General features: G+C 38.1%; 1 protein-coding gene across 1 annotated transcript; it reads left to right on the top strand.

The window, feature by feature from the left end:
• The first annotated feature begins 4,056 nt into the window (after positions 1-4,056).
• On the top strand, positions 4,057-7,770 carry si:dkey-205h13.2 (uncharacterized). Its single transcript, XM_062436947.1, has 9 exons — positions 4,057-4,120; positions 4,391-4,422; positions 4,567-4,600; positions 4,699-4,755; positions 5,933-5,965; positions 6,255-6,426; positions 6,813-6,928; positions 7,010-7,184; positions 7,671-7,770. The coding sequence occupies exons 2-9, from the start codon at positions 4,411-4,413 to the stop codon at positions 7,768-7,770; spliced, it is 699 nt and encodes a 232-aa protein (XP_062292931.1). The 5' UTR covers positions 4,057-4,120; positions 4,391-4,410.
• Positions 7,771-15,955: the final 8,185 nt, after the last annotated feature.

Raw genomic sequence — 15,955 nt, 5'->3', positions numbered from 1 at the left:
CAAAAAAGGTCCTCAGGTGTGCCCCATGCACTCCAATCAACAAACATGATTTTCACAGTGTTCCCAGTGTTTTACAGGAGAGAGACAGCGTCATCTGCCTCAATGTCAGATTGATAGGCAAACAGTAGTGGGTCCACTGATGGGCTCATCAGGTGGCAGAGATGGACAAGGACTGCCTCTTCAGGGTCTTCATCAGGTGGGAAGTCTGGCCTGTAGCTGTTGAGGTCCTTGGGGTGTGGGGTCTTTGGCACTGATACAATGCAGGATGTTTTCCACAGCTGTGGCACTCTCCCCAGCTTCAAACCCAGGTCTTACATTAAATGCTTGTTTTGTTATGTTGTGTTTTATTGTATTCTCATTTTTTCTTTTATCTGTGTTTTTATCTGTGATACACTGTTAGTGGCAGCACTCACAGTTTCGTTGTATAGGTGACTGTACAGTGACAATAAAGACTATCTTATTTTATCTTATCTTATCTTATCTTAGGTTGAAAATGTGCGGGTCTGCTGGTCTGCACAGGACTTGAGAAGCCTTGAGCTGTTGCCTATTGGACTTGCAGCCTTTCTCATCTTGACCCTCCTGAGATCCTTTCTCACCTGGATTGTTGTGATGGCAAAACTATCCAAGGGTAAACAGAAGTGTCCAAACGTCAACAGATCGACAGATATTACTGTTGGTAATGTAGTAATATATAGTAAATTGTAAATTGCAGAAATGGCTCACTAATGAAATTGTTACTGTGGGTTTATAATGCCCTTTTTTATTAGACTTGGGTGGGGGGTATTGGAAGGTCACAGATGTGTTAAATAGACACACAGCCGTCTTTGTGTATCGTGAGTGTTTGAGCAACATTTCAGCTGCATGGGTTTACAAATGGCCTTGTGCCTTCCTGCCGCTTTTAGCAGTGAGAGAGCTGAGATATGCAATAACAGATATTATAAATATATGATGTGCGTGTTTGTGTGTGCTTTCAGTTTTATTCAAATGGGAACCTGCCTGAGTTTTATGCTCTTGCATTAAAGAAATGTGTCAGCGTGTTTAAGAATTGCTGCTTTTCTAAGCAATTGTGTTGAAGATTAAGATGAGAATAAAGATTAAGTACATCAAATGAATAAAGAGGAATACTTCACTTTACATTGCACACTGCACTCTCCACAATCACAAAGAAACATGTTTTCTTATGTGCCCTTATCTAGTCATGCTGATAGTTTTGGTTTAATTACAGATATCTGTCTCAAACATTTCTGCCTCTACATCATTAAGAAATGATATTATTATTATTATGTTATATTTTAAAAATTCAACAGTAACTTGTCTTTCCAGAAAAGATGTACTGTTTTCATTGGAACTACCTTCTACCACAGAAGTAGTCCATATGGAAACTCTGACTGAAAACAATACTCCCTGACTGCTGTTGTGACAATAACATTTTTGAGGTCAGATCATGGTCAGGTCATATTCTGGAGATTTGTGTTTTCTTCATGAGGGTGTCAGATGACCTGACTGAAAGCATAGAACATGACACATATATGCATGTTGAGACACATTGGACACAAAGTAAGATAACCAAGTAAGTGATTTTTGTTTCCCTCAATCACATGATTCCAGTAATCAATCCTGCATTAATAAGACATAATACTGATAATAATAATGATAATAATAATACTGATGCACACAAACTGCTAATGACTAGTTGCATGTGACCATAATTTGAGGAGAGTTGTATAATGATAGTGGTGGGAATTATATGTGTATGCTTCTTTGATGTTATGAGATTAACATAGTCAGTGGGTCAGTGGAGGGCTCTCACTAAGATAGGTGAACTTGAAAGTGTGTGTGTGTATGTATGCCACCTAAAAATTGTGTTTTCTCAGAACTCCATCTGTGTAAATTGGGCTGATGGTCAACAGAAAGTCTGCACTCAGGTCCTTCACCGCAGGAGGATGGAACACCAATGACAGGACAGAGAGAGAGAGAGAGAGAAAGAGAGACTGGTAGTGTGTAGGGGTAGAGCGATAGAGGGAGGTGTGTGTATGTTGAGGGGAGGGGGGTGATAAATGAGTCTACACCATGCTGTCATTTGTACTTTGGCATCCAGTCCACAGCACAATTTAGTGTAAAATATTACTCTGGCCCCTTCAGATGACAAAGTTTAATGCTGATGTATGAATAGACAGAGACTATCCCCAGCTGCTATTGAACAGAGGGAGGTAGCTATTCTTCTCAAAGGGCAATTACTGCATACACACAACCGCTGAAGAGAGTGGACACTGAAAAAAGGCAGCCATACTCTAATCTTCTCTGTGTGACAAAATGGTAGAAAGTCAATACAGTGATTAGTGATACTGGATGATTAGAAAAACTAAGAGATGAGGTGGGAACCCAGAGAGATTGTCAGATTAAATAGCATTTTTGACATGTTGCATGCATATACTGTTGACATTAACATAATTGGAGTGTGTAGATTTTCTCATTCTCCCAGAAATTCATGAGTTGCATGGACATCTCTGGAACTGTGCTGCACACATTTCCTGAGAAAATGTTCATTCTCATTTCCAAGAGACATTAACTATATACATTGTTTTGAGTTAATTTACTTGTATTGGCTGTATAATTGTTTTAAAAAGCACTACCCTTTAACATGTCAGTTATGCATGAAATGCATTATTTCAATTTTTCTGAATACTATTTCACAATCTTTTAAACATTTTTGGCAACTTTAAAAATCGTACAGATATAAGAAAAGTTGTGAAGAAAAGTTACTACAGTAAGTTGTGGGTTCATCAAATCATGAATGTGAAAGAGGTCAGTTGTGCCCACAAAAAAAATATCACCTGACTCTGCAGTTCTCCCTCAGCTCTACATTGAGCTTTTTTAGCATCTTTTGTTTCAGTTTTGGTTCTCTCTCATCAACATCGCTACAGGCTGCAAGTTGTTTTCAGTGAAAAAGCTCTAAAAACCCACTGTGTGCTATACACCAAATTGCATTGATAGACTTTTCAACATTGGTGTATAGCTGGGCATCATACTGTAGTAGAGAGGCAGATATCTCCCAGGAGGTGGTGGAGACCAAAACAAAGCTATAAGGATATGAAATATATGACTCCTTGTTAAGTGCTGGTCAGTCATGTCTATCTATCTATCTATCTATCTATCTATCTATCTATCTATCTATCTATCTATCTATCTATCTATCTATCTATCTATCTATCTATCTATCTATCTATCTATCTATCTATCTATCTATCTATCTATCTATCTGTCTATCTGTCTGTCTGTCTGTCTGTCTGTCTGTCTGTCGAGTATCTGTAATGAGTATCTGCAATTAGGATACACAGGGGGCTGTTAAGGGTTAAATCAGACAAAGACATTTGTCAAGATTTGTCAAAGTGTCTATGACAAATGTTTTTGTGAGAATATGGGCCAACACAACTTGTTTTTACCAGTTTGATGACTAATTATCATGATTATCTCATGATCTGGTCAACTGCCAAATACATTTTCTGTGTTCTGTTGAACCTCTCAGCTCTTTGTAAGGTAAAGGAGCTGAAATGCTGCAATCAGGGAATTTTGAAACAGGATATGTCTTTTCTGTCATTTGTCTACGTGAAACATGTATTCAAGAAAATATAGGTTATAGGTATTGCAGAAGAATAGGGAGGCTGTACACTTTATCCCCAACCATTATGTTCTCATACACATAGAAATTTAAGAATGATTGTTTTCTAACATGTTTTGCTCTAGGATCGCAGGTTATTTTGAATGGGGAATTGTTGTATTGGGGTGTGTTCACCAACACATGATTCCAGTTATTGTAGCTGTTTCCATGATGTCTGTAACTGAATATCTTCCAGGTTGTTGTACAGCAGTATATTTTGGAAAGAGAGAGAGAGAGAGAGAGAGAGGAGAGAGAGAGAGAGAGAGAGAGAGAGAGAGAGAGAGAGAGAGAGAGAGAGAGAGAGAGAGAGAGAGGGAGAGAGAGAGAGAGAGAGAGAGAGAGAGAGAGAGAGAGAAGAGAGAGAGAGAGAGGAGAGAGAGAGAGAGAGAGAGAGAGAGGAAAGAGGTTTATAAAGCCAGGGAGAGGTTGGTTAACGTTCAGATCTACTGAAAGGTCCTGTGGGTGAGTTTATTTTGTTTTGGTAGAGAAATTTCATGTAATCTTTGAATCAGCAAGAATGCTTGTTGCTTCAGTTATATTTACCATAAGACACTTAAATTCTTTCATAAGTGAGGTCTAACACTTTTGTCTATAATTTCTATTTTATTTACTGTGACTTAAATGGTTTATTTTACAGTAATATTCAAATTTTAAATGTACATCTCAAAGAATGTTGTAAACATATTTCTTATCTAGATTCATATTCATTAATACAAATTATTACTCCAACAGGTGTCTCACTGTTTGCAATCATGATCAAATTGGTAATCTATGATATTTTGTATTATAAGTTCATTTTTAATGTAAATATGCGCCTTTTTAAGACATTTTCTATTTACAAGTTCTATATACACAGTATGTTCGATTCTGTGATCTTGATCTTTTCCATTTTTCAATTTCTCTAATAGTTGAGCATTGCTATTCTTGCAGGATTGCTTTTTGGTAGGTCCATCTCAATAACAACAATGATTATATGTTCAATTCTTACTACTATACAGTATATACAAAATATACAACATATGTTTGATTATCTTTACCAGAAAGCCACCAGCAGGACCGCAGAGTGCCTGACAAAGTGGAACCAACTGATGAAAAATGTAAGACCCACAAACTACTCACTGTAGTTTGATCAAATTCACACCTTGTAACCAGCTTTCCATGTCTGCATGTGATCATGAATCTTGTCATGACATCATCATCATGACAAGCACAGCTAAACCATTATTGTTACTTTTTTTTTTTTTTTTTTTTAATTTTTAAAAATTTTTGTATTAACATGTCATGCACCAGAAGTGCCCAGACCCAAGTGGGCTTACAAGACACAAATAATAGCAAACGAAAACCAGATAACAGACATTAGAGCAATTAAACATATAAACCATCCTGACGTTTTTAACAGACATTTCAGTAAATATTGGAGTTCTCAGTTCATCATACAAGGGACAGTATAAAAGAAAATGTGAATCATTTTCAACTTCGTTGAGTTCACATAATTCACATAACCTTTCATCTTCAAGAATATTTTTAAATCTGCCGATTTCAAGATTCAAGGGAAGGATTCCTGTTCTTAGCTGTGCCACTAAGGACCTTTGATTTCTTGTTAGGTTTGCTTTAACATAAGGTTCAGGGCCATCATTGTGCTTAATTTGGATATACTGTATGTTCGTAATTTGGGCTATAACAAAATATCATTTAACCATTTTGTCTCAAATAAAACAAATAGTTTCTCACTAATTGAAGCTATTGAACAAGTTAAATAATTTCTTTTCATATACTGTAATCCAACCTCTTCAAATAAAGTAATTATTTCTTTAGCCCATGGATAGCCGTTTAATTTACTCCAAATAAAAAATTTCTTATTGACCCTATTTTCTGACATATTGAGTAAACGATTCCATAATCTAATCATCTCACATTTACATCTTATAGAACCAGGAAGCCAGCCCATGTCACCTTGAACAGCCAAAATTGGAGCAAATTTATGAACACCTAAAAAGCAGCAAGCGGCTCTGTTCTCTATGGAATCTGCAGTTTTAGATTCTTTAAATCCCCAGACCCCTGAAGCATAATTTAATATGGGAGAGACACAAGCATCATAACGTTGTGAATAGGTAGAATATCCATTAGAAAACTGAATATTGATTTAATATTAAATCAGGTGTTTTTTAACATCTGTATTTTTGATGTGCCTATTTTTCGATTCTTGTAATATAGTTGTAAATTCAGACTTAGAGTGTTAAATATATGTAATTTTCTTTTTTCACCCTGGAGTAGCTTTTCCATGCAACATCCGTCCTCTGAAGCCAGGTTAGAGATTCCTTTTTTCTTTTTGACATTTAAAGCACAGACGAAACCATTCTGTGGATCACTTTGTATAGAAAGGTCTAATACCCATTGTTTTTTAAAACTCCATTCAGGATGGCCCTGCTACTATCCCACCCACATTCGTAAGCTGATTGCACCTTTTGTTGTTACAATTCTGTTGCATCTGTCTTTATTTGTTTTTTTGTTTAGTTTTTTAGACCAAACCACTATTTGGGCAATTGTAGAGAGATTTCAAATATCTATTGCTAACTACTTGAATACCTCTGTCCAGAATGCTGGACAGACTGGTTTGACAGAGATGATCCCAGTGGAACTGGAGACTGGGAGATCCTATACAATCTTCACAAGGAGAACCCAGGAAAGATCTGCCCTAAACCAATGGATATTGAGGCCCGAACTCTTTCTGGTCTCACTGTGGCTGCAGCAGGTGATGTCAACACTCAGTAAGTATGTGTTTTATTTAGTGATTCATACTGCTCGTATTGATCTACTGAATGTTTTGCATTTATGTTGTTTGTTTGTATTTTTCACATTTTATTCCACTGTATTCTGTTCTATTGAGTCATGTACTAGGCATACACAGCAGCATATTTTATGCGACTGAACAGTTGTTAAAAGGATGGAATACATTAATGTTAATTGGGTCTAATTATCTCCTAGTTAGAGAGTGTCCTCATTTGTCAATCACAATATTGTATGTGTAATATTCAAAATGTCTTCAAAGTATTCATTGTGTTTTATTCCACACACATCTGGAAGTCCATCCAGATGCACAAATGCTTCTTTTAGATTATTTTCAGTCAGTGTCACTCTGTGTTTCTTCTTTCAGGTTAGACCCAACTGTAGGATTCATCTGCAAAAACCAGGACCAACCCAAAAAGATGTGTAATGATTACCGTGTTCGTTTCAGCTGCCATCCCCCCTTCTGTGGTGGAGGAGGTATGTGCATAAGCATTCATTTACTGTGGCGCTCTGGCTACACAGTGTCCCATCAGTCATCCTGTTTATCTTAATTGCACCCTGCAGTATGCTGGACCAAGTGGTATGACCGTGATAATCCCAGTGGAACAGGGGACTGGGAGACTTTGAGGGATCTGAAGGATATGAACCCAGGACAAATTTGCGACTACCCTCTGTACATAGAGGCTGTTACCACTGATACACTGACCCCAGCCATTTCTACAGGGGAGAACTTCTATGCGTAAGTATAGAAGTATGGCTGGAATTATTCCTGAAACAGTGAATGTAAACTTTTGTTGAGGCACATTTACATTAAATGTGTTTAAATTTTAATGAGCCCCATGAGGAAACTGGGTAAAAGGCACATCATAGTATCTGAAACATTTAAACATAGCTGAGCCATTTCTTCCTTCTTGTTCTAACAGCTTTAAATGATAAAATATTGTCTGTGTGTTCTGAGGAGTAAGAAATATGAATACACCAATTAATTATTGCTCGACAATTCCATCCTTTTATTTACATAGAAGTTTTACATTTCAAATGAAGTGACATCTGCTCTTACAAGATTACCTCAGACAGTAACAGCATTTAAAATAAATCATGTTTTTATCATATTCAAAGAATAATTTATAGTTTTAGCAATGTACCTCATTAAAAAGAAGTTCTTGTTCTGCATTTTGCTTTGAGTAGCACACTGACTCACTAATCTCTTGGAATCATTTTTCAGCTACAACCCAACTACGGGATTTGTTTGCCGCACAGAGGACCAGAAATCTGGCGATTGCCGTGACTACAAAGTTCGTTTTGGGTGCCCATGCACATATTAAGCCCTGAGTGATAGCAGTGTGGACAGAAGACATACAGATTCTTAGTTTTTTTTAATTTTTATCAGATGTTTCTTTTCTTTTCTAATCTTGTTTTTAACACAATAGCAGGACCCTGAAATCAAAGGAGCTAAATGGAATTCAGCAATAGTTCATTTTATTGGTTGTATCTGTGCTTTTCCTACTGTGACATTATGGAATGATTATCTTATGATTACTGTAAGGAACAAATCAACAGCAATAAAATTACTAATAGACAGCAAACGTCTTTTATTATTATGTTCCACTCATAACAATTCTATCTTGCTGATGGTTTTACTCAGAAGCTCATGAAGTTATGGCTTTCTCTGAGACTTATGTGTTTTTAACAGATGGTGGGAACTAATATGGTAATAGACAATGGGAAGTACACTCGGTATGTCTGAGTTCTACATCAAAGTATACATGCAAGCACAATTATAAAAGGTACATTTCGTTTTAATTTCTCTTTCCTTTTTAAACATATAACTTCCTTTCTATTAATAGCACTTTGTGTTTCTAATGTGTGTAGGTTTAGTGTCCTTACATCCTCACTCTCTGCCGTAAATCACAACTGTGCCATGTTTCTGTCAAAGTCAAATGCTCCTGATGTGAGCCTGCACCCACACAAGCTCCTGCAAACCCTTACAGTAAAACCGCATGTACACACACATGCACAGATACACACAAATACAAACACACACACACACACACACACACACACACACACACACACACACACACACACACACACACACACACACACACACACACACACACACACACACACACACACACTGAGGGGAACAGGGAGATACAAGGTGATTCCTGCTACCTCGACACCATCAACATTTCCACAGAAGATGAGCACTTGTGATAGGTGCTGCTGAAAAGAAACTCTGCAGTTCACCGTGCAGAATGTAAAATGAGGGGAGAAAACTTTGCCACTGCCTGCTGCTGTGGGGAAAAGCTTGTGGTCTTTTGGTGTTTTTCTAATGCTTTCATGCTTGGACTTCATCCATATTTCTGCCCTTTGGTGCCATTTAGCTGGTGTGTCTGCATGTGTATCCTCCTTTACTGTAACACAGTGTTGAACTAGACAAAATATGAAAAGGACAGAGAAGAAGAGAGAAGGAAAATGACATAAACTGGATGCAATCTGATAAACCTCCCCTCTCCACTTTTTTATGATAAAACTGAAGAGAAGTTCTGCCATTGGTGGTGAAGTGAAATAAAATCTGCACTATTGAAGTGCAATAGAAATGTTGAAGCTTTAGAGCATTATGGTGTTCCATTCTCTTCCATTAATCTCCCAATATTCCATGGCTGTGAAGGCCTATTTATAGACCATGGGGATGATTAAGTGGTGAAGCACTGTGCAACAAAGGGAACCAAGCTCATTTTCTTTTTCCCATCCTCCCTCTTCCTTACATATTCTCTACCTTCTTGTCTCTCTTTCTTCTTCCTTCCCTCTGTGGCTTTGTCTTCATTGTCTTTGTCAAGTCATATACAAGCTGATACAGTATACACCCAACCTCCTCTCACATAGTTTAGTTGAAATTATGTTGAACTCAAGGGATAAGTCCTTCAATTAAATTTTTTTTTCTATTAATCTTTTGACATAGGCAAGGCAAGGCAAGGCAGTTTTATTTATATAGCGCATTTCATACACAGTGGCAACTCAATGTCATTTACTTAAAACAAACATTTAACAGAAAAAATTGAAAAAAACATGGAATTTGAGAAATAAAAATACAACCCAATCATAGTAAACACATACATCATGAGCACAGGAGAAGAGAAGTGTTTTTAACCTGGATTTAAAAATATTCACAGTTGGGGCTGATTTCAGTTCTGCTGGTAGTTTGTTCCAGTTGTGTGCAGCATAACAGCTAAAAGCTGCTTCACCATGTTTAGTCTGAACTCTGGGCTCCACTATCTGACCTGAGTCAGTAGATCTCAGAGCCCTACTGGGTTTATATTCTACTAACATGTCATTCATGTATTCTGGACCTAAACCATTCAGTGATTTGTAGACCAGTAGCATAACTTTAAAATCTATTCTATAGCTGACTGGGAGCCAGTGTAAAGACTTTAGAACTGGAGTAATGTGTAATCTCTTTGTTCTGGTCAAAACTCGGGCTGCAGCGTTCTGAATGAGCTGCAGTTGTTTAATGCTTTTTTGTGGGAGTCCAGTCAGAAGACCGTTACAGTAGTCGAGTCTACTGGAGATGAAAGCATGAATCAACTTCTCCTGGTCTGTTTGAGACATAAAACCCTTCACTCTGGATATGTTCTTAAGCTGATAGAAGGCTGTTTTGGTGATTGATTTGATATGACTGCTGAAGGTCAGATCTGAGTCTTTCAGCACGCCAAGGCGAAATGACTGTTACATTTCATCCCCATATTCATTCATATTATTCCTGCTTTTTTTTCTCATTGACAAAGGGGTTTATGGAAACGTTAATTGTTATCAGAAGAGTGACAGCAAAGAAGCAGCCTTAACATGAGAGGATGACACCCCATCCAGCATGTTTTCAAGCTGGCTCAAGACTGAAGGGTGTCCATTAGTTGGAATTGGAGGTGGGAAATATGCACATGCAGGGAGATCCTACTTACACCTTCCACTGCAAGGTGTCCTTGAGTGGAAGTAGAACACTGTACAGGAAGAATGGTTAAGCTCATTTTCATGTGTACAAACGTGATTAATGGGAGAGAGAAGAGGAGAGGAGATAGGAAGAGAGGAGAGGAGAGGAGAGGAGAGGAGAGGAGAGGAGAGGAGAGGAGAGGAGAGGAGAGGAGAGGAGAGGAGAGGAGAGGAGAGGAGAGGAGTAACCTGGACAAGCTCAAGACTGGCCTCATTTCGTCACCTCCAGAACAGCAAAGGCATAAATGAGATCAAACCCTTCTTTATGTTTCCACACTGATGCTCTCTATCTGCTGGTCCACATCCAGATTTTCCCTGGGTTTTAACAGAGGCTTAGGTGGCAACATTTTCCTGCAGGGTGGATTTTGCACAGGGCTTACTGTAGATGCTGAGGACCTTTGTAACAAGTATTTGTCTATTAAAACCACTCTGGGGATTTGTGCAAAGGAGAGAAACTGCTGAAAGTAACTCAGAAGACTAGAGACTTGAATATGTTGAAATGACTATTTTGTCAGTCAGAAAAAGCAGAACACACCCATGTGTTTGTGAGGAGAGTTTTATATTGAGAATTAATGCAGCAATTTATCTCTCATGCACTGAAGTTTATTGTTTGCACGAGTAAAAGAGATGTAAGAGTTTGAGATTGAAAGAAGCTAAATTTATTGCAATTGAACACATGACATATATCCATAAATCTGTTGCAGTTGTTTGCAACCACCCTGTGCATGTATTTAAAGACAAGTCTGTCACACTGTTTAGCATTTCTGTTTATCTGTCCAATATATTTTGGTAGTGCTGCAGTCTTGGCAACCCATGAAAACACTTGAGCTGTAGAAGGCATAGTCCATGTACCTTGAGTTATTTTTAATAAAACCCTAACCAGGCAATTTAATAATTCTCAAATCCAATGCGTCAAATGCCATTTAATCTAAAGACACAAATTTATCACATGGCATAAATTTGATTCATGCTAAATTATGGGTATATGAAAAGCTCAGCCTCCATCACTTCAGTACACTCTCTGGGTAGTGAAACACCAAGTTTAAATCCCTCTTACCAAGGCAATATGAGCCTGAAAAGCTATTAGAGCATGACTCCTGAGAGATGAACAAGACAAAGGCGTCATGCCTGTACCTTTCCGGAAGGTGAGAACAATACCAGGCTATTTTCACTCTGACAAGCCATATTAGTCGTGCCAGCTTTTGCCTGACAGCAACTCCTGCATGATAGCTGTCTGGGACATTTTGCTTCCAGTCACAGTAGCTGATCCCTTGATTGAAAACATTAAATGCTGGGAGTGTTATCCCTGTTTGGAGCCTCTGATCCTGGATGTCTGAGGCAAGTGCTGGGCCCTCTCATCCCCAGCTGCAACAGTTCATCCCAGGATCTTTGTGGAAACATAGTGGATTTTATTACTGAGGTTGGAAGCCTTAAAGGTCAGAGACGTAAGCCTTCTGTAACCTTTCCCTTAGAAGAAGACTTTCAACTGTATGTGAAGCAGGTCTCTAATGAAAAACATGAGCACGCCTTCCAAGCCTTCCTTATCTTTGGAACTGTGAACCCAACAGTCCCTTTAGTGCTCCCGTATGCCTGAGAGGATGCACTGTTTATTTCTGCATCACTTCCTGTGTGGGAGCACAGATCTGGCTTTATATTGCATGTTAAAGTGTGATTATAATGGTGGCATTCACATTTACAGGTTGTTTCCATGTCTCTTGTCAATGGTCTGTAAAATGGTGAGAATTAGATCAAGCGCTAATGAGTTGTTAATAGGCACCAAGAGAGCTCATCAACAAAACCCCAGATGTACACAAATCGTCCATGTGTGTCTGCTCTTTATTCATGCTTCCATGTCTGACTTTAGAAGCCCCCCCTCTTATTCTGATTCATGGACACCAAAGATGGAGATGTCTTGGCAGAAAGAAGTTTATTGGAGGCTTTCCTGTAACAGAATGTAAAGCCTTGTGAGTTTCTCTCCTATTCTCCAGTCTCTTTCTCTGCAGACGAGCCCTTGGCACCAACTAGTCCAGTGGGGAAAGGTACTTGCAAAAAGTGCCAGGATTTCTGTTTGAGGGCCAAAATATGTAGGCAGACAGATGCATCTGTCCACATTCTGTCTATTCCTCTCTTTCGAACTTCCTTTCTGGCTCTCGCTCAGTCTCTCTCTATCGCTCTCTTGCTCTCACACACACGCAGGAGCACACACACAGGGGGCTGTTTCCTCATCGTTCATACTGAGAATTGCCCTGTAAGGACATCCTTATCCTGCAAACCAGACTGCTGGACGCTCTGTAATAACCACTCCAGCCGTCCACCATCCAATCAGTCTGGCTCTCTGCTGTGTGTGTGTGTGTGTGTGTGTGTGTGTGTGTGTGTGTGTGTGTGTGTGTGTGTGTACGTGTGTGAATTTGCATGATTTCTTTCCTAAGATCTAAAACCACAAAGCACAGAAAATGTATTTTCCTGACAAGAACAGAGGTATAAACAACTCATTTATTAGTCTTTGATAATGTTCTACAAAACCATTTACATATAACTTATACATTATAGTGTTTACATAAACACCATAAATACAACCATAAATAACATAAAAAATATATTATAAAAAATATTTATAATAAATGAGTGCGTGGGGATGCTGAGCCTATAGATGTACAGAAGTGGATTATGCTGCAGAAGAAGTTTGAAAAGTTTCTGGAGACATTTCTTCTACAAAACTGGGTCAACTTTGCCATCCACTGAAACTGTTGTGAATCCAAGCTGACTACAACTGTCCTTTATGAAGGGGAAAGGGACAAACTTCTCAAATCAACCTTTTAAACCTACTAACAGGGAGTATTTGATACTCATATAAGTTGAAATAAAAGGTTTTGGTGGCATACTCCTTTAAAATGGTATCTAAAACATGGGACAGACATGACATAATATGGATATGGAACATGGATCCAGATAAAAATATTAGTTAGATATTATGTTAAAACTGTTTTAATTTGGTATCTATGGAAGCCCATTTCCGCCACTGTGATGAAAAAAAAAGTTCCTGTAAGTCATTATAATGAGAAACTATCTCAAAATAATGACTTAGTATCTCATAATAATGAGACACTAAGTCATTATTATGAGATACTAAGTCATTATTATGAGATAGTATCTCAAGATAATGAGAAGCTATCTCATAATAATGACTTAGTATCTCAAAATAATGAGAAACTAAGTCATTATTATGATATAGTTTCTCATTATTATCAGATACTAAGTCATTATTATCAGATACTAAGTCATTATTTTGAGATAGTTTCTCATTATGATGACTTACAGGATCTTTTTTTTCCATCACAGTGTCGGAAATGGGCTTCCATAGATATCAATACATATCTGGGATAAAAGCTGTCTAAAAACACCTATATTCAATTTTCTTTACTTGTATACGCCCATGGCCGGTCTACGAGGAACCTGATTGGACAAGTACTCCTAATAACCTATCCCTGAACGGTATCTGACTTCCGACTCAAACCATTCAAAACACAAAGTGGACTGCACTGAGTATGATGAGCTTGGTAAGCAATTATAATTTTCTACTTCTACCGCTTACTATTTCTACCATGACGACGGGTTCATTCATAAAACACCTACACTGTAATTTAGCACGTCATAACGTATAATAAAACGTTATTTGGAACGGGGCGTAACAAACATTAGCTTAAATGTAGCTAGAAGCTTGTTACCTAGCATATTTTAGCATAAATACAAATATATAATTATAAATATATATACCTTTATTGGTATCAAATACAAACAAGTACCTTTGTTAGTCAGAGTTGGCTAAGCTAGCTACTCTTACTAAACAAAGACTCAACTATTTCCCCCTCAAGTTTATACAGTGCTTATGTAGCCTATGTTTTGATGCTTTTATGGCTGCAGAGAGTAATTATAATCAGTTGAATTGAAACATTATATCATATTTAGGTCCTTTGTATAATTTTATAATTACAATATAGCTTTTTTAACGAGTGTAGTCTATTGTAGCATGACAATTCTATCATTAGCTTACAGAAATAACTGCACCACAGCAGACGTAAAGTGCCAATGGTAATTTTTCGAATGTGGTAGTACATCATCATAAAACCAGTAGAATTAACCATCAGACTTAATCATCATGGTACTGACCAAATTACCATGCTCTTTTTTGATAGGCTAGTATAACCATGGTTGATGGAAGTTACTGATGCCTGTCATAAAGTCAGAATGCAGCTTCAGAAGAAAGTGCCTGACTGTAGTTGCTGGGGGGGTGGGGGGTTTGTCAGCACTAACTGGAAGTGACAGTCGGCAGAGAGGTCCTAATTACTGTCTCACTTGACTAATTGTCGTTTCTGAAGAATGTATTCCCACTGAGGTCCCAGGGATCTCATTAACAGCACTGCTCAAGACATATAGGCCAGTACTGACTTCAGCATGCTGTTATGTTCATTGCTGAAGCAAAGCCACAAGTTGGAACTGTAATTATATTATACTCAAAATTGGCATGATTACGAGTGAGGCAGATATGGTATGGTGCATTTACAGGGTTGGACATTGTGAAGCTGTTGCTAGGAAAAATAACAAGTTTATATTTTGTGTGTGTGTGCAAAGAAACAATGTGTGCGTGTTCTTCTTGTGAAAATGTTAAGCCATCCTTAGCCACAGTCATCCTGACATAATGGCTTAATGATTTGAGATCATCGTTAGCGTTCTGGTGTCAACCATGTTAAAATAAACTTGTAGAATTCAGAATAATGCAGCGCAGATGAGCTTTTCGTATAGGGCGACTGAACTGAATGAATGTCTTCTCTTTCAGGGTCTTACCATTCAAAGTGCATCAGCTTCTCGTTTCCATGGTATCCCTGCCTGTGCCAATGCTATCTTTCCACCAGTCTGCCTGTGCGAGAGAGCGAGGGAAGGGGGGAGAGAGAAACAGAGGGAGAGAGGGAAAATGACAGAAGGCTTTTAGCAGTGGTTATCTCTCCTTTGCATAAAGTCCCCTTTGCATTACCCAGTGCATGGTGTCTGAATAAACACACCAACCAGCTCATATGGAAGCCTCCCTGGGTTACAAGCAAGTGGGTGTGTATAAACTCATCTAATTTGTGGTCTCCTTAAAAATGACATGGTTTGATCATGGATGAAAAAAAAGTACATCTCCCAAATGGAACTGGGGATATTTTCCTATTAGTCACAAAGAGCTGAAGGAGCAGGAATCATTTTAACATTATAACAAGGCAATTTGCCATTCCTGTCACCTCCTCTTTTATAACTGCTTTACACACACAGTTTTCTCATCTGGCTGGCTTACTCTGAAATGTAAAGTTTGGTAAATGACGATTTATAATCAGTAATCAAGGTATGAACACACAAAATGATCAAGTCATACTTTTTAGTAAAGCACAACTGAATTTTTGACCTTAAATGCTCAAGTATATGCTCATGCACAGACATACAATGCTATATAGATATAAGCCAATTAAGTCCGAATTATTTGTAGCACTT

This window comes from Scomber scombrus, chromosome 17 (genome assembly GCF_963691925.1).
Source record: "Scomber scombrus chromosome 17, fScoSco1.1, whole genome shotgun sequence".
In the NCBI taxonomy this organism is placed as follows: domain Eukaryota; kingdom Metazoa; phylum Chordata; class Actinopteri; order Scombriformes; family Scombridae; genus Scomber; species Scomber scombrus.
This window is presented reverse-complemented; position numbering and strand designations above follow the sequence as displayed.